The sequence below is a fragment of the Carassius auratus genome, unplaced genomic scaffold, assembly GCF_003368295.1.
Source record: "Carassius auratus strain Wakin unplaced genomic scaffold, ASM336829v1 scaf_tig00217515, whole genome shotgun sequence".
NCBI lineage: Eukaryota > Metazoa > Chordata > Actinopteri > Cypriniformes > Cyprinidae > Carassius > Carassius auratus.
This window is the reverse complement of record NW_020529106.1, coordinates 118,750-137,194: the sequence shown is the minus strand read 5'-3', so window position 1 is coordinate 137,194 and position 18,445 is coordinate 118,750. Positions and strand designations below refer to the sequence as shown.

Below are 18,445 nucleotides of genomic sequence, written 5' to 3'. Positions count from 1 at the left end.
AACTCACTGTAGTCTTCTGGGTGACTTGGGAAATATACACGATAAGCAAGGTCATATATTTTATAGTGTTATAAACAGGTGCAGAGAATACAGCATGCACAAAGCTCTCCCAGAGGTTTTGCACTTACATTGCGCTTACATCCAAGTAAGTCATGCAGAAACTGACATGCATTCGAGTTAAAGGACAAAAACACAATGTCAACCTGCCACAATAGCAAAAAACATTGTTCTCATTATCGTTATCTTGCCTTGTGGTATAAAGTTACCTGAGAAATCAAACTGCAAGACAGCAGCTTAAATTAAAGAGATATTTCATCCAAAAATGGAAATATGTCTTCTTTTATACAGTAAATAGATCTTCTGAATGACAGCAATTTCATTTCTGGTTGAACTTTATCTTCATAGAATGCATATATTGTACGTCTTGTCACATTTGTAGGTTTTCAATTGCTTTTTCAATTCATTTTTCATTTGCATGGCTGTGTGCATTAAATGATTGCACAATGTCAAGGGCGTAGCTTTGATTTGGCATTGGTGGGGACATAATGGCAGACAACAGACATTTCATTGTTTGATCAAAATGATTGCTAGGGACAATTCAGTAGTCGCTGGATATTGGTAGGGACATGTCCCTAGCATCCCTAATAAATTCTACACCCTTGCACAATGTGCATCAATGTAAATGCATACTTAGCAATGGATTATCATGCTCATACCATGGTCACTTGCCAATATTGGCAAGTTTAAGCCGTCATTGATGCTTTCAGTGGAAATTTTGACTGGACAGATAGTTATTATATGTAAAGGCCATTAGATGTACAATTTTGAGGTAAAATCAAGTAGGGTAACACTTTAGAATAAGGTTCCATTAGTTAATGTTAGTTAACTGCATTCGTTAACATGAACTAAGCAAGAACAATCCTTCTACAGCATTTATAAGTCTTAGTTCATATTAATTTCAACATTTACTAATGCATTATTTAAATCAAAAGTTGTGCTTGTTAACATTAGTTAATGCACTGTGAATTACCATGAACTAACAATGAATAACTGTATTTTTATTAATTAACATTAACGAAGATGAATAAATACAGTAATAAATGTATTATTCATTGTTTGTTTATGTTAATTAATACATTAACTAACATTAACTAATGGAACCTTATTCTAAAGTGTTACCTCAAGTAGTAATATATTTAAATGAATGAGAGGGTGCACTGTCTAATAACTAATACTGAAATTGCGAGTTTAGTTATTTCAAAAACAGTGACAATACTACCTTTCTGCTAAGAAATACAATGCAGAATTTCAGTAGCAAGGCTGCTTTATTGATAAAAGTTGTGTATTCAACCATTTGAATGCATAGATTCCAGACAGTCAAAATCAAGTGTAATCTGTTTTGACGTGTGTATTTAGACATTTGTTCAAAATCTTGTCATTAGCTAATATTGTAATTAATGTTAACCAATAACTTAATATTGTAGGTAATTATGCACATTTGTAGGGTTTTGTCGGATCAATGTGTCAGATCTTGCTAGTTTTCGTTGATTTAAATCAATGTTGAACTTTGTCGAGTTTTGGCCTTATAATCTGGTGACTGTCAGAGTTGGTTTGCATGTGTCGGCGTGGTGTGAATTGACCTTTAGGAATGCAGACTATAGAAAATCTTGCATAATAACAGACCAAGTAATGTACTGCCAGTTATGTTATGTAATAAAGGTTACAGCAATAAATGATTTTGATAACTTTGACAATGAAGCGTTACAATCGAGAAGCATCTTGAGGCTGAACTTGACCTTCAGACCTCCTTATCCTGCTCCATAAGCCTTCTTTAAGTTTTTTTCCAGCATTGTAATCCTCCACAATCTTTTTCACTGAGGCCACTTGAATGAAAACATGAATCAACCGTTCACAATTCACAAAAAAATCTTGCTAAGCGTGTAGTCTCACATTGAAATGTCAATATTACAGAATTAAAGTGGGTTGCAAATGCAGTTTCATGTTGACTTTGTTAGGGATACATTTGCAACAAGTAGTAGTTGCAATGTCTTTTATGTTAATTTTACTCAAAGGCAATACAAAAGATGTTTAAAAATAGGATTAATTTCAGTGTTGATTCTGTAGTAGTACTGACAACATTGCATTAAGCAGAAAAAAATCCTCTGCAGCTTCCAACACAGACCTGTGACCTGGCAACAACACGTTTGCAAGTTGTAAATTATCTAGAAGCTTTTACTGTCACATCTATTTGCACACCTCAGCAGCGTGGAATAAAGGGACCCAGATGGCACTACAGAAATGAAATGTGGAGTGCCGCACCTGATCAGTCTCCACACAGGGAACAAAAGAGCAACAGGGAGCTGTCAGGAAGTGTTTCAGAAATGCCATAGACTGCTGTACAGTGTTATTCCTCATTAAGCTGAGGCATTCCTGTAAGATTTCATTTGAGGTCGTAATCATTTCAATACAAGTGTACCCTTTAGTGTGTGTCATTGTTATTGGTAAAACAGCACGAGTGTGATACTTTCCCTTTGTATCCCAGCTTCCATTTCTAATACGAGGAACTTTGCACTTTTCTGTCCTGAACTTTATATGACAACAATAAAGATTGTGTGTTTTCCAGGCTTGTTTTACTGCCAGAAATGTGTTCCCAGCAAGAATCTGTATGGACGTCACATGGGCTTTATGTCTTTTGTTTATTAATGTTTGTTCATGTAATGCAGGGATTCCAAAACGTTTTTGTCAGCCAAACCCCTTAAAATAAAGTATGTACTTGAAATATCTCTGAGTAAATTAATATTTAAAATAAATTTAGCAACACATTTGCATATTTACAGTTTTCTAATATCAGTTAATGGTCACTTTGACACACAGATCAGTTCATATTTTTTTAAGTGTTTTAATTATTCATCATTATGATTTAATTATTATTGGCTTTTTATAAACTCACTTATGTAATATTTAATGGAATACATTCTTGGTACAGTAAAAACATAAAATCTAAAGTAATCTAAATATAAATTACTTTTCAGAATACATTACCTTAAATTAGATCAACCTGGGTTAAGTTACTAGCTACATGTAATCTTTAATCGGTAATGGACTGCAATTTGTAAATAATCTACTGAGCTCTGTTTCCAGACGACTAGATCTCTAAAACTATTTTAACAGCCTATAGAAAGAGTATTATATTACAGACCACTTTATATAACGCTCTAAAAATAGCCACACATCACTCAAACTCTACATTCATATCCCTGCATTCATGAATGAAGCTTGACTCTTGAAAGAGCCACAGAGATTGGGAGACGGTCTGCAGAGTCATGAGCCTGTGAAAGCACTGATATAGGTGGCTCTCACTCGTGAGCTTATAAGCATTAGAAGTGGGTGTCTGCTTTTCATTTGGCTGGAGGTTAATTTCTCCACATCAAATGCTTCTCCGATGCCAGCCAAGCTTGGAATTGGATTTTCACACAGACTTTCACGATGCTATTTCCCCCACGGCCCTGACCCCTTAGGGAAAGCCTTTTGCATGACTAAATGTTCATGCATGCTTCGGGAGTTGTGCAAAAACTAACTGCAGATTGCGTATTCTGATCAGATGTCTGATTTCATGTTTCTGATCAAATATAAAACCAGTGGGCACCATATGGACAGTGCTTCAGTGCTTCTTGAAATTCAGTGTGAGTTTTCAGAGGAAAGCCACGTGCTGGCCTAATGGGACTTGCTGCTATAGATGATCGATAATTCATGGAGTTGTTTTTTTATTGAAGTACAGTTTTGAACCCCATAATTTATTACATATAATTGCATACAGTATTCGACCTGTTTGACATTACTAACATTTATATTTAAATCTTAAGTCTGGCTTTTTATAATATGCTGTTTCAGACTATTGGAATGAAAACATCCAAAATACACTTTTAAGTGTTTATTTTATTGCACTTTATCTGTTTGTGTCTGTAGGTTTTAATTGCAGTATACACCTTTAAAGGCCATTTTCTCAATGATTTTTTTTTCTTTTGCCCTGAGCCAGAAATCTCCATTTTAGTTGCACTTAATAAACTTTAGTTTTATTTTTGTTTTAAGTTGCTAAATATTGTAATAATATCATTTTTGTGAGTACTTAATTGTCTCACACTAAAATTGTTTTTGTATTTCTTGTTGTCTGGATAATTAAAAAAGGTAATAATGTAGTGTTTTTTTTTTTGTGTGTGTTTTTTTTTTGTGCTAAAGTGCTAAAAATAAATATCAAAATCCCCATTCTTTGAATCTAATATATCAGCAAATGAAACCAGAATTTTTACCTGGCTTTATCCAGTTTTCAGATTTCTGTTCTGTAAATTAATGCAAATTATTGCATATTTAATTAGATAAGGCATCTTTTGCATATTTAAACAGCATTTCACAAAACTTGCAAATCTTTGCAATACTTAATCAACTGGAGAAATATGTTTTTTTTTAGACTATTCACCTCGGGAGTCTTGTTGTATTGATACCATTTTATCACATTTTTGAATCTCACTGTGTATTGATCATTTATTTTATAAAAATAAAGGTTGTTCATCCCTCGCCTCGGGCACTATGTGAGTCAGGGCTGCTACTGTTCATTGGAACTGATGTTGTCTGCTTTTTTTCTACTGCGATTGCTTTCATCTCTTTAGATACCGCTTACAGATGCCACGGTGAAAAATCAATACGCTGGTGGAGCACGTACACAGAAGTGGCTCTGTGACATGCATCTTTGACAGGGCTGTAGTTGGCATAAGCACCAAGAGACCAAGGCTGAGAATTACAAGTCTTCCAGCTAGTATTCTTCACAGCAGACTGGAACTAGGTGTGAAAGGCCGAGTGGTAGTAATGTGTTTATCCCTCGCTAATATTAGCCAGAGACTGAGAATATAAGAGCCAAATCCCTGAGGAGATCTTAGGCATGTGATGATTTTAATGAGCATCTTACATATTGCTCATTATGCACTAAAGCAATTGTTGTAATTGTGTCACCTCATTTTAATTATGTTTCGTTTTATTAACACTAGCTAAAGTAAATGCAGCCAGAACAATGAGAGAACATTAAGCCCATTGTCCTTATGCGTAGCCTTAGCTAAGCTGTCCCAGGTCAGCTGTTTAGAGAAATGGGAATACTATTGTGGGCCAAATTGATCTAATTCAAATCAGGCTCTATGTAATTAAACAAAGAGAAGCTGCTGTGTACAACCTTCAAAGACAGACGTCTTGGGAAAAGTTTCAGATCAATAAAAAACTAAGTGAACTGCACCACTGTTTAAAACTTTGCGGTCACTATTTTTATTTTATGTATTTATTTATTTATTTTATTTGCGATCTCATGCAGCCCGTCTGCTGTTTTTGTTTCGTTCGTTGTTTCGTCTGTAGTAAAGTTTCACAAAGCTAAAGTCAGATCATTCAGTTTTTGCTTCAAATTTCAAAATTATACAATCTAATTTAAAACTAAAACTGCTCATGTTGCATGTATGCAGAATCTTTGTTTGGATCGTAATTAAAATGCAGTGGTTGTCTCGAGTTTTAAATGAAAAGAGCGCAGGCACTTCGTTTGTTTATTATTTTCTTTGTATTGTTTATTTACTGTATTTTTCAGACTATAAGTTGCACCTGAGTATAAGTCGCATCAGTCCAAAAATACGTCATGATGAGGAAAAAAACATATATAAGTCGCATTTATTTAGAGCCAAGAACCAAGAGAAAACATTACCGTCTACATCCGCGAGAAGGCGCTCTATGTTTTCAGTGTAGCGCCTTCTCATGGCTGGAGACGGTAATGTTTTCTATTGGTTAATTTCTCTTGGTTCATTTCTCTCGGTTCATGTCAAATTAATTTTGATAAATAAGTCGCACCTGACTATAAGTCGCAGGAACAGCCAAACTATGAAAAAAAGTGCAACTTATAGTCCAGAAAATATGGTAATTTGTTTAGAATTTGTTTTTAAATTTCAGTTTAGTTTTGTCATTTGACATATTTAAATTTCTCAAACGAAAAGCATTTTGTCTGAGAAGTAGTAGTTGGGCATCTTTTTATTAATTTTGTATCGTATCATGAAACAAGTATCATGAACCAGTTCGCATCATGAGTTGAAAGACTTGTTACATCCCTAAAAGTAGTCTCAGACTTAGACCCATGGACCGTTGGCTAAACGCCTGATGGATATGGGACACAAAAGTGGAAATACTTCAGGAGTGTCGAAGTCATCAGCGGATTGTGTATAATCTTTAAAATATGTCCATGAGTTTTACACACCAATCTGTTATTGTGGCAATATGTCTACGCCTCAAAACGAAACGATGAACGAAAAAAAATGTGATTGGTTTTTTGACATGTCAGTCAAACGGCCTCATGGGCGGGCCTTGGCCAATGAAAGCTGCCATAGATAATATTTCATAATATTACTGTTGCTACAGTATTTTTGATTAAATAAATGTAGCATTGGTGAAAATAACTTTTTCAAAAAACATAAAAAAAACATCTTTCCGAGCCCAAACATTTGAACAGTAAAACACAGAACCATAAAACTTATTTTGCTGACCCGACTCTGACCCGAAAATTACTATATGTGCAATTCGGAAAGAGTCCAGTGCTGGATTGCAGCAGAGAGTCGTCTGACACAAGCTGGGAATGATTTAAGACTGTGAGCAATGCTTGCTCAGTGCTTCAGACCCGCTAACAAATTCTTCCTCTCCCTGCTGCAAATCTCCAAAGCCCTAACCTTTCCAAATTTGTTACAGAAGAATGATATGTGAGTCCCATTCAAACGCCCCCATACAAAGAGTCAATAAATTGCATCAGGATGTTATTTGGGGACCTAACGTAGGCATTTTAGTGGCGTTATGTTGTCAATTAGACACAACAGATGACTCAGAACACCTGTTGTGTTTCCAGCTAGGTGAAATGTGTCAGTTTTGCGCCACCAAATGGAAATATAAAAACAGACTTTCAGAATCTGGACAAGCCTTTGTGCCTTCTAGCCCAATAAAACCCAAAGTCTGACCTGTAGGGGCAGAGGCCATATTGATACATGGGGTGGAGCATGTCGGAGCTCTAAACATGCTGTGGTGAACACTTGGGTGGGTTAGCAGATTCCATGGCCGGAGGCATGTATGTAAACAGGAACCTCGACACACACAGACTGAAGCTTTTACACATCTGGGTCAAAGAGAGAGAAAAACAGAGACCTGTCTCATTTAGTCGAGGGGATTGTAAGTAAAATCTGTCCTCTGTGGCTTTCCCTCAACCCTTTCTTTCACTCTTTGAGATAGCAGAGCACTCCAAACACGCACAAGGCACAAAATGTCCATCCGAGGCTCATCTCACGACATGCTGTAGATGGCAAAGTGTGAGGTTTTTCGTTATGGGAAGTGAAGGGTGAAAAGTTGTATAAGGGGTAAAGACCTTTCGGAATTAGTCCTTAAATCTTCAATTCTTCAACAAGTCAGGGATTGTTTCTATCAAACAAAAATAGTTGAACTTTTGAACTTTAGTAGTTGAAAACAATTCATAGCACTAGCCAGGTGTTTCTTTGGAGGCTTTTTTGTGCAGTTACAGTTTTTATGCACTTTTATGACACTTCTGTGAGTCACCAAATTATATCTTAGTGCAGGTCAAGGATTACTTCACCTTTTACATCTTTATTTTTCCTCTCTGTCAAACTGAGAGTACACTGTGTTAACTGAGTGCCATTCATTTAACAGTTTTCCAGACTTTATGGTTTTCTACATAGTCAACTTAGGTATTGCTTGCAGAAAAAAAGAAAGATAATAGAGCTTCGCAAATTATTTCTATATAACAAAAATAATAATGCATGTTTCTTGAGCAGCAAATTAGCATATTATCATGATTCCAGAAGGATCATGTGACACTGAAGACTGGCGTAATGATGCTGAAAATACAGCTTTGATCACAGGAATAAATTAAATTTTAAGATGTATTCACATAGAAGATTAAAAAGTTATTTTAAATTGTAATAATATTCACATAAAATGTATTTCTGATAAAAGAAATGAAGCCTTAGTAAGGGGAAGAGACTTATTTCAAAAGCATTAAAAATATTACCAGACCTAACCCAACTGTTGAATGGAAGTGAATCTACACATACTAATTCAGTTTTCAGTCAAGCTCACATACTTGTTTCTCTGGCTTCAGCTACAAGGGTACAGCCAGTTTGAAATGTGTGTTCAGTGGCAGAATGACTGTTTTTGTTTTGGTCTGTGTGACTCCGCCCACTGCCAGTTTAAACAATAGTATTTCAACACCATGGCAGATTCTACCCGACTTAAAAAGCCTCAGCATCTATCTAAAAAGCTCTGTGACCAGAGGAATATTAAGAAACGGATAAAACATTTATCAACTTCCAGTTTTAGGCTCGTCGCCTTCCATTATCAGTTACGCTCATTCCTGTTGCATGTCCTCAATCTGGCAACCTGCGTAAGTCTGAGAAACAACTCTCTCCAATATTTTGAATTTGGACTGCACTACCCATTTCCACTGCTACTACAGCTGTCAATATAACGTGCTTCACCTTTAATGTCAGCAGTGTCATTTAACCAACAACCTTGAGCTGATCAGAACAGCAGATGAGAAAGCTCTAACAGCTTGACAGAATATGAGTCTTCCAGATGCTGGATAGGTTGACATTTTGTCAGTCAGGGCCACTTGCAGGTCATCATCCTTCAGGTTTTTCAAGGTTGTTGTCATTCACATGCATATTGAAAATGCATTTTCCAAGAAAATAAATATCTGTGGTTGCATATTAATATTTAAGCAACAATTAACAATATTTATGTAACATTATTTCATCTTAGTAATTTTTTCATGTACTACTGTATATGCCTGGACAAATGAAGAATTATTCAATATTACCTTTCCTTCCAGGTACTATGCCATCTGTTGCAAGCCGCTGGTTTACAGCAATAAGATGACACCGCTGAGAGTGGCTCTAATGATCGGAGGATGCTGGATAATCCCAACCGTTATTTCCTTCCTACCCATAATGCAAGGCTGGAACAGTATTGGAATAGATGATTTGGTGAGTCACATCTATCAGGTGGTCGACTGTCTGACTTTGATTCATGTTATAATGATGTTTCTTTGATTCTCTCTCACCTTGCAATCAGGGCAAGTGTAGATTATTAAAATGCTTTATAAAAAAGTGCAGGGAGTGATTAAAGGGAAGCTTGTGATGTATGTAAAGTCTTTTCAGGCATTTCGAAGCCTTCTCCATTTTTTATACATTTTACAAAAAGCAATTATGCATCCATGCAAAGAAGACAAGCCACTGTCGATGTTTCTATGAAAGCAAATCTAGGAAAGCCCAGCTTTGAGGGGTGGGATGATCGAGGAGAAAATGAAATGCCACAGTCTCAGGTGGAGAGCTTAATCTAATACTTAGCAGCAACAAACAAAAATGGCCCTGGGTGTAGACTGAAGCACCAACATTTGTGCTAGGTTCACTTATTTACACGTTAGCACCATTTTCAACATTTCTGTGGATAGAAGTTTACAGCATTTCACAACTATTACACTGAAATAACAACATTTGAAAGTTAAGAAATTTTTACACAAATAATAGTATTGTAACTTGCAGTGTAAAATAACAATTATTAGGTCTATAATAATTAAATACTTCAATTGTGATATACAGCAATATATTTATATCTTCATTTTTTTAAATTAGAGTTAAATCAATATAAAAAATAATAATGTGCCCTAGGTTATAGAATTAAAAAACATAAACAATCAAAATAAAACCTTCTAAAAACAATATTTTTTAATATGTGGTAACTTATAATATCAGGCTATACTTCAAGCTAAATATTTTACATCTAAGGGGTTCAGTTTGCAAAAAAGCTTGGGAACCCCTGAGCTAATTTATCTAAGAAATAATTGAGACTTGAAGTAGTTTTCTCAGCTAAAGTTTGTAGCTTCCTTCAAACTGAAATTTCAAGAAAAAATAATTAAAAAAAAAAAAAAAAAAATATATATATATATATATATATATAAGAATTAATTAGCATTCTATTCAGAGTAAACAGTTGGCATTCTGCATTGGTTCACAAGCATTACATTAATGTCGACTATACTTCACATTCAATCCTACCGTTTCACCAAAAGCTCTTCTCAAAGGAACTAATTAGCGGTTTGTTGTTGAATATCAATGACAGTGTGGGCCAAAGTCCAGCTTATTAAAAAAAAAAAGACTTCTGATGTGAAATATGTTTGCAGTTCATGAGTTTTTTTATTGTTGTTGGGTTCAGAGTGTGGAGGGCTCAGTGTTATGATTTGAGATTGTTTGGGAGCAGCAGACAGGAGACAGATGCAGATGAACAGTGATTAATATCTCTCATCATGATACTTCCCTCTGTGGATCAATCAGTACTAACCTGTTTGTAAACAGTATATATCTGCATGTGTTTAATTTATGATTTCCACTTCTCTAGATCAGATCAAAATAAAAAATAAAAACATCAGTGTTCATTTCTCTCATCAAGCTCTGTTATGACTAGTTATTAATCATGGTGGTTAAGCACAATTTTTTCTATTAAATGTCACTAATTACACATTGGAACATGGTTTCATAGGATAACAGTCTGAAATTATATATATATGGGGTTTGGGGTCAGTAGAATTTGTGTGTTTCTCTTCTGCTCACTAAGGCTGCATTTATTTAAAAAAAAATACAATAAAAATGTAATATGCTGATTTCCTGCTCAAGAAACATATCTGATTATTATCAGTGTTAAAAAATGTTTTTTACATTTTTTTTTTTTTTGTGAAAACTATGGTGCCTTTTTTTCTTCTTTGATGAACATAAAGATGAAAATAGCAACATTTATTTGAAATAATATTTTATAACATTATGCATGTCTTTACTGCCACTTTTGGCATCAATTTAGTGCATGCTTGCTGAATAAAAGTAAAAGCTTCTTTCAAAAAAAAAAAAAAATCATACTGCCCCCAAACATTTGCAAGCACAGTTGGAGAAAGACAGACTGCGAATGATGTGTTTAATGTCTCTGTCTCTGTAATTTTCCTCAGACAAACTGGCAGCGTCCATAAAAGAGTGACATCACTGTCTGTTCACACTATATAGATTTAATGAGTTGAATGTACCTGTCACTCCCATGTCAAAGGTCATCACTGATGGTTGGAATGTGTCATCAAACCCTGAATGACTTTTCGAAATCTTTCCACACTAGAGGACGTCATGCATTAAAGGCTGAATTAGATTCTAGATTGTAATTAATTTACTAGTTACAAACTAAATATAGTGCCTTACGTCACAAGATTTGAATGTCAAGCATGTTTTATTAATATGAAGTGCAGTAGTGTATTTTAGGAGCAAAATATTAACAGACTCATGCCCTCTAGCTGAGGTCTCGTCCACATCTGAAGGCGCTTGTGTTTTGTGAGTAGTCACCTCTGCTCTTAAAACGTCTCCTCACATGACTGTTCCCTGAAGCCAAAGACACGTGGGGTTGAATATTAATGAACAAACACAGAGGGAGAAGCTACTGAGCGTTGAAAACCAGTTAAAGAACATTCCACACTTTAAAAATGAAAGTTCTTTATTGGAATCTGTGATAGAACCTTAAACATTTCATATCACAAAAGGTTTTGTATTGTGAAACAAGTCCTTTTTTTTAAATGAAGTCACTTTTATTTATATAACTCTTTAAACAATATAGAAACACTTTAGTTTGACTCCATTTCAGACACTGTATTAACTATAAGTAACTTTGTAACAACATGTCAACCAGCAGTCATTAGAGTATTAGTAGGTAATTACAGTATATCGTGCATGAAATCCAAACTTTCACCCAAATATGTCTCGACTTGGAGCATTTGTAACTGGAACATGTAAGTAGTAGCAGCTTTGCATGGCTGCTCGCTGTGACGTTAACCTAGATAAGTGTTTGTGTGGGGTGTGAAAGCTATTAGAGCGCTACTTCACGGCGCCAGCGATCACTGCACATATTTTCCTGATAACAGAAACAAAAAAACATAATTTTTGCTCATGAAGATAAGAAACTGTACTTAGTAGTACAGAATGAGGTAGTAGTAGAATGTAGAAGTGTGAGGCTGAAAGCCAGCGAAGTGAAACGAGCGTAACACACGGCTCGAAAGCAGCGGAGCTTTTATTACGCCACAGTAAACCACTTCTGCTCCTTCCGGTCGTGCAAATGTGAAATAAAAGCAGTGCTGTTTTATCATACTAGATACAAGTTCTGTTATAATGCTATTCTGAGCAGTCGTCACCGGTTTATTAAAACGCAAAACATATTAAAGAGTCTTTGGTGTTTCCATGTTTTCGACAAAACAGAACCGGAAATCGAGGGGTTATGATGTCATTGGCAGGCGACACAATGACACTATGGACACGGTCCATGTCACTAGTTAAAATTGCTTATTTCTCTGGATTTAAACATTCTTCGAAACATTTGGGATAATGTAAGTACACAAGTCAGCAAAATAAATAACACTGTTCTAGTGTATCATACAATCATGTAATCGTACATATTTAAGAACCTTTAACATCCTTGTAATCTTTCCATTATGCAAAGGGTTCTTTATAGTAGATAAAGGCTCTTCAAGTTCTTAAAGAAACAAGAAGAAGAAAAAAATGGTTCTGCAAACCCTCTTTTGGAAACTTTATTTTAGGAGTGTAAATTTTTTTTGTGTTTGTGTAATCTGACTGTGTCAACATCCCTCTCTTGACAGATAGAGAAGCGGAAGTTCTCTGGAAACTCCACGGTGTGTGTGTTTATGGTGAATAAGCCGTATGCGCTGACCTGCTCAGTCGTGGCCTTCTACGTACCGCTGATCCTGATGGTGCTGGCGTACCAGCGCATCTACATCACGGCGCGGGAACATGCGCGACAGATCAGCATGCTGCAGCGCGCCGGAGGAGCGGGGAATGCGGATAGCGCGGACCACCAACGAAACCACCGCATGCGCACCGAGACCAAGGCGGCTAAGACTCTGTGCATCATCATGGGCTGCTTCTGTCTGTGCTGGGCCCCTTTCTTCATCACGAATGTGGTGGACCCCTTCATAGACTACAGTGTTCCTGAGCAGCTGTGGGCGGCCTGCCTCTGGCTGGGCTACATCAACTCCATGCTCAACCCCATCCTTTACGCCTTCCTCAACAAGTCCTTTCGCCGTGCCTTCCTCATCATCCTCTGCTGCGGACACAAGCGCTACCGCCGACCTTCCATCCTGGGCCCTGTACCGACCTGCACGGCCACGCAGATCAACGGCTCGACACACGTCCTGAAGTAAGTGAGAGAAGCATTACATTTATCACCATCTCTCTTTTCTAGTGTGGTTAAGATGAAAATATGCTTGAAGCGAGGATAGATTATGGCCAGTAACATTACAATCCAGTGTTAATCTCATCATCAAAATCAACCCAGACTCACTATAAATATATGCTTGTGGCAATGTTTCTGCAACATGATATTAGATACCATACTGCATGTTTTGCAGCAGTTGCAAAGTGAAATCTCCAGCGCTTAAACATGCATTTAATACATGACCATGGCTATGATTTATTACATTTGTTGGGGCACATATTGCAGTGTTTTTACTGTTTTTGTAGTGTGACTGCTGTTTTCTTTTGATGACGCAAAAAAAAAAAAACGCAGTCAAGTGGAGAGAGCAGAAGCAATCAAACTCTGCTTCAGATTAGGCTACTGATTCGAGTGTGAACGTACCCTTAAAGGGGTTCACTTCCAGGAATCTAGAAGACCTCTAGATTGATTCGTTCTCATATACTAATGCTTTTGGTTGTTAGCTTGTTGTATTGACTTGTATTTGACATCTGGGGGTCATTTGTACAAGTTCTTGTAGCACCGGGCAGCAAAGCATAAGTCCATGTCTTGCTTTGTACACCTTTTACATTCACTGTCAGGTGTAATTTTCGTCCTTTGTACTACTTCATCTGACCTTTCAAGCTTGCTCACCTCCTTGACCTAACAGCATTTACTCAGAAAATAGCACACCATGAACATCTGTATGTTGAAGCTTCTGCTGTTACGTGTCACATGGGATCATAAAACTGAACTTTGGTCGTCTCAGACTACATGTTTGCTAGGACTCTTTTGCTCCCCATCTGCTTTATTATTAAACTATTCTCATAAACATCTCGACAGAGAAGAGGGATTGTTTCACTAATACAGACAGTTTTTCTGTCCTACAAGATTGTGATGTAAAGATTTTCCAAATATCCATGTACTATCACAATATTCATACATATTTTTGCTGTTTTATGTAGGTAGGCATTTACTCACCCTCAGGCCATCCAAGATCAAGATGAATTTGTTTCTTCATCAGAACAAATTTAGAGAATTTTAGCACATTATTTACTCACCTTTGCAGTGAATGGGTGCCGTCAGAACGAGAGTTCAAACAGCTGATAAAAACATCACAATAATCCACAAGTTATCAACACCATTCCAGTCCAACAGTTAACATCTTGTGAACTGAAAAGCTGTGTGTTTGTAAGAAACAAATCCATCTTTAATGCAAACCATTGCTAAAAATGACTGCATAATCCATAATAATGCTTCCTTCAGAGAAAGAGTCTGCCCCTGTTCTCTTCACTAAATCCACTGATATATTGCTTTAGGACTTCTGCTTTGGACTGTTTTTACTTGTAAACAGTGCTTGATCTGTGCATATTTCTCTCCTGGTTCACTGTAAAAAGTTATATTATGCATAGCAGACTCTAACTTTAGCTGGAATTTCTAGAAGATAATATTGAGATATTTGGGTATTTTTATAGCAAACTAAACCCTATTTGAATAGGGGTAATGTATTATTTTGCTTTAAGATAAAAGTTCAAGGAAAAGGGTTAGTGGTTAGTTAAAGGGTCGTGATTTGACCTTTAATGTAGGTTACATTGTTGGTGAGATGTTGGTGACAGCTGTGATGGAGGAGATGTGTAGATCAGAGGATGAGCGGTCAGTGGAGGACAGCTCTCTCAGGCTCTAAACACAACCTAGCATGTGATTTTTAAATACAGCAAAGATTAAAGAGTTAAGCCAGCTGGTCAAATCCCACGAGGGAAATCTTGAATGCAAGGATCTGATTGTTGTTATTAATCTAAGCAGACATGGAACAAAGACGTATATGTGCTGACTGAAGGGCGTATATAAAGACATTAATATGCTGTAACATTGTGTTGTTAATGGCACATAGTGGAAGTGTGAGAGAAACTGATTTTTCATTTCAAAATATGATTTTTTTTTTTATAAGAAAAGAACATTTTTAAGGCAGACCTGGCATGGACAGTTAAATGTTTTTGCTGTAATCATTCTAATTGTGTTTGAGCCAGTAGAATTACAGTATTTCAGAATAAAGCTCACATTTATAAATATGTTTTAAGTCTTTCGCAATGATCTATTATCAGATATGTTTATTTGAATCGGTTATTGTGAATTTTTGTAATGCAGAACTTTACTTAATTCAAAGCAGTGAAAAGAAAGTGAAAGCTGTTATCAATAATAGATGAATGATTTATTTGTTTAATAATTTATGGTTAGAGTTTGGTATTTTGTTTTTTATGTTACAGTGCTTTTATGCATGGTTTGTTGGTGACATTTATTGGTGGGCCTGCTGGGAAGTGAAGAAAAACTTTTTACAGAGGCCAAATAAAATTATTCTGATGTCAGCAGCTCAACTTTGTTGCACATTACTAGAGTTTGTCTTAGATTTCATTTGCTGGAATCTAAAAAAGAAAAAAAAAAAGCATTGGCAGTTCTGTAAAATATGAAACAAGGAGGTCATTTCAAAACCTTAGATTTGAAGTTTAATTTGGATCTGTTTGTGTTTGGCCTCTTTCTTACAGTTCTGACAGTTTCTGGTGATAATAATGAGCACGCTGTGAATATCGCTGTGCTGTTTCTTCTCATTCTAATCATATGTTACAAGTCTTTTAAATCGCTTTCTCAAAAGAGATCTGTGGATTTTGTTTCCATGGAAACACCAATGGATTACCTCCATTTAGACAATGTCTTTGTATTTGTCCGTCTCACTGTACACTTTGACATGGCGAGGCAGACATAATGCGTTTGTTAATCTATAATTAGTTTTTGCATTTTAAAGAGGACGAGTGAAATGGAAGTTGTTCCCAGAAACACGTTTCAGATCTGATTTAACTTGAAATTTAGAAATGAAAATTAAGCATTTTAGGTTTTCATTATTTTCATGACAATTGCATTAACATACTCTAATGTATCAAAATCTCATTCACTTAAATGGGCCAAAAATGTAATGTATGTTTAAATTGTGAAGGGATTGTAATTATGATTTAATGTACTACTGTGTATTTGATTGTGGTTATATACTATCATTCAATAGTTTGGGGTCAGTGACATTTTTTTATGTTTTTAAAAAGTCTCTTTTGCTCACCAATTCTGCATTTATTTTGTTCACAAATATAGAAAATTTTTTTAATACTGAATATGAAATATTAGCACAATTGAAAATGACTTTTTTTATTTGACAATACGTTAAAATGTAATTTATTCCTGATGCGCAGCTGTATTTTCACTATCATTCCTCCAGTCTTCAGTGTCACATGATCCTTCAGAAATCATTCTGATATGCTGATTTGATGCTCAAGAAACATTTATTTATTTTTTATCAATGTAGAAAGCCATTGTGCCACTTCATATTTTTGTGGAAACAATGATACATTTTCAAGTTCAAATGAACAGCATTTATGATGCATCCTTCCTCAATAAACATAGACTATTAATATATATATATAAACAGTATATTTAAAACAGAAATTTAATTTACTGACCCCAAACGTTTGGTTAATTGTGTACTAAATTTAAAAGCTGACTGTATTATGATTTTTTTCTCTCCTTTCAAATCTTTCAAATTTTCCTGATGAGTTAGTTAGGCTGTAATGTAAGTAATGTCACAATGAATCTTAATGGTCCTAAAACTGCCTTATTTTGGTTGTGCATAATATACTTTATATATTTTTTCTTTTGATTTTAAAGGTAAAGTGTGACTGTTTCTTTGAGATATTTGCCCACACGATATGTATCTCCAGAAAAGTACTTTGCCGTTTCCTTTATCTGTGACTTTTTAGTTTAACGTGTTCAGAATAATGGGTTTTGACAGTGTCCAGTGTCCTTTCTGCCCCAGGTCTCTCCATGACCACTCAGACCACATGATTCCTGGGAATGAGACACAGAGCGCTGTCAACACTGTGAGTCTTAGAGGAACAGCAATTACTGAGTGGCATGTCACTGTCATTTACATGTCACAGCCGTCATGTCGCAATTTACTGCTATTTTCTTTCTCCTTGTCATTTTCTTGCATTCTCAGCCTCGATGAATTAAGGGTCCAAGTAGTTTTCTTCCAAAGTTTTACACCTAAACAAATACACTGGCATCCAGAAGTTTGGGGTCGGTAAGATTTATAGTTGAAAGAAGACAGTAAAACAGTAATGTTGTGAAATATTACAATGAAACATGCTGAAACAAAGTTGTGAGTATAGTTTCTGAAGAATCATGACCCTAAATAAATTCAGCTTTAAATCACAGGAATAAATTACATTTAGCAATATACTGGAATTAAAAACAGCTATTTTAAATTATAATAATTTTTCACAATATTACAGTTTTTAATGTATTCTTTATCAAATAAATGCAGCATTAGTAAGCATAAGAGGCTTTAAAAAACCTCTAAATCTTACTGATCCCATACTTTTGAAAGGTAGGTTGAGAAATATAATTTAAACGATGCACATATATCTTCATGATTTTATTAAATATGAATCAAAAAGACTATTTTAGGGAAGATTACTTGTTCATCAAATCCATCTTCACATAAAAGCAGCTGTTTCAATTGCTTCATCAGCTACAAACAATGAAACCGGATGTTTGCTCAAACTGATGGAGACTGCTGGTCCACTACGAGACGTGTGAACTTAACAGCTTTTATTGTCCCAAACATCATCTTTTATCATTATAAAGTGGAAATCATTAATGCACCATTAAATAAACAAGTAAAGCAGTTCATATTATGTCAAATCAACTGCACTGAATGCCAGTTAACTGCATAAACTTTTAACTATCATGTTAAAACAACAAGATATCATAGCCTTCCAAAATACAAATAGACAGGATCAGAGACACTGGCTGTTCCCCCGGCTTGAACATGAACCCGCAGATGTTTGAAAGTCCTCAAAAGCCTCTCCACCACAGAAGTTGTTGTCTAAACATGTTCCACTGAAAGCGGGTCCAGATCAGGCTGTGCAAATGACCGTAAAGGCTCTTCAGTTTGTTCTACCGCCCATTGTTTTTCACAGCCCTTTGGAAACCTGCCTGGGACATAAATCTTGGAACTGTTTCCAAATGGTGGGGCTGTCAACATGTTAATCTGGCTGATAAACAT

General features: G+C 35.7%; 1 protein-coding gene across 1 annotated transcript in view; it reads left to right on the top strand.

Annotated features, from left to right (window-relative positions):
- LOC113101102 (5-hydroxytryptamine receptor 4-like) overlaps positions 1–18,445 on the top strand; it is an 87,926-nt gene that overhangs the window by 43,777 nt on the left and 25,704 nt on the right. The window contains exons 5-6 of the mRNA XM_026265577.1: positions 8,903–9,056; positions 12,749–13,305. Of these exons, the coding sequence (XP_026121362.1) occupies positions 8,903–9,056; positions 12,749–13,305 (711 nt within the window). The remainder of the gene's footprint in view (positions 1–8,902; positions 9,057–12,748; positions 13,306–18,445) is intronic.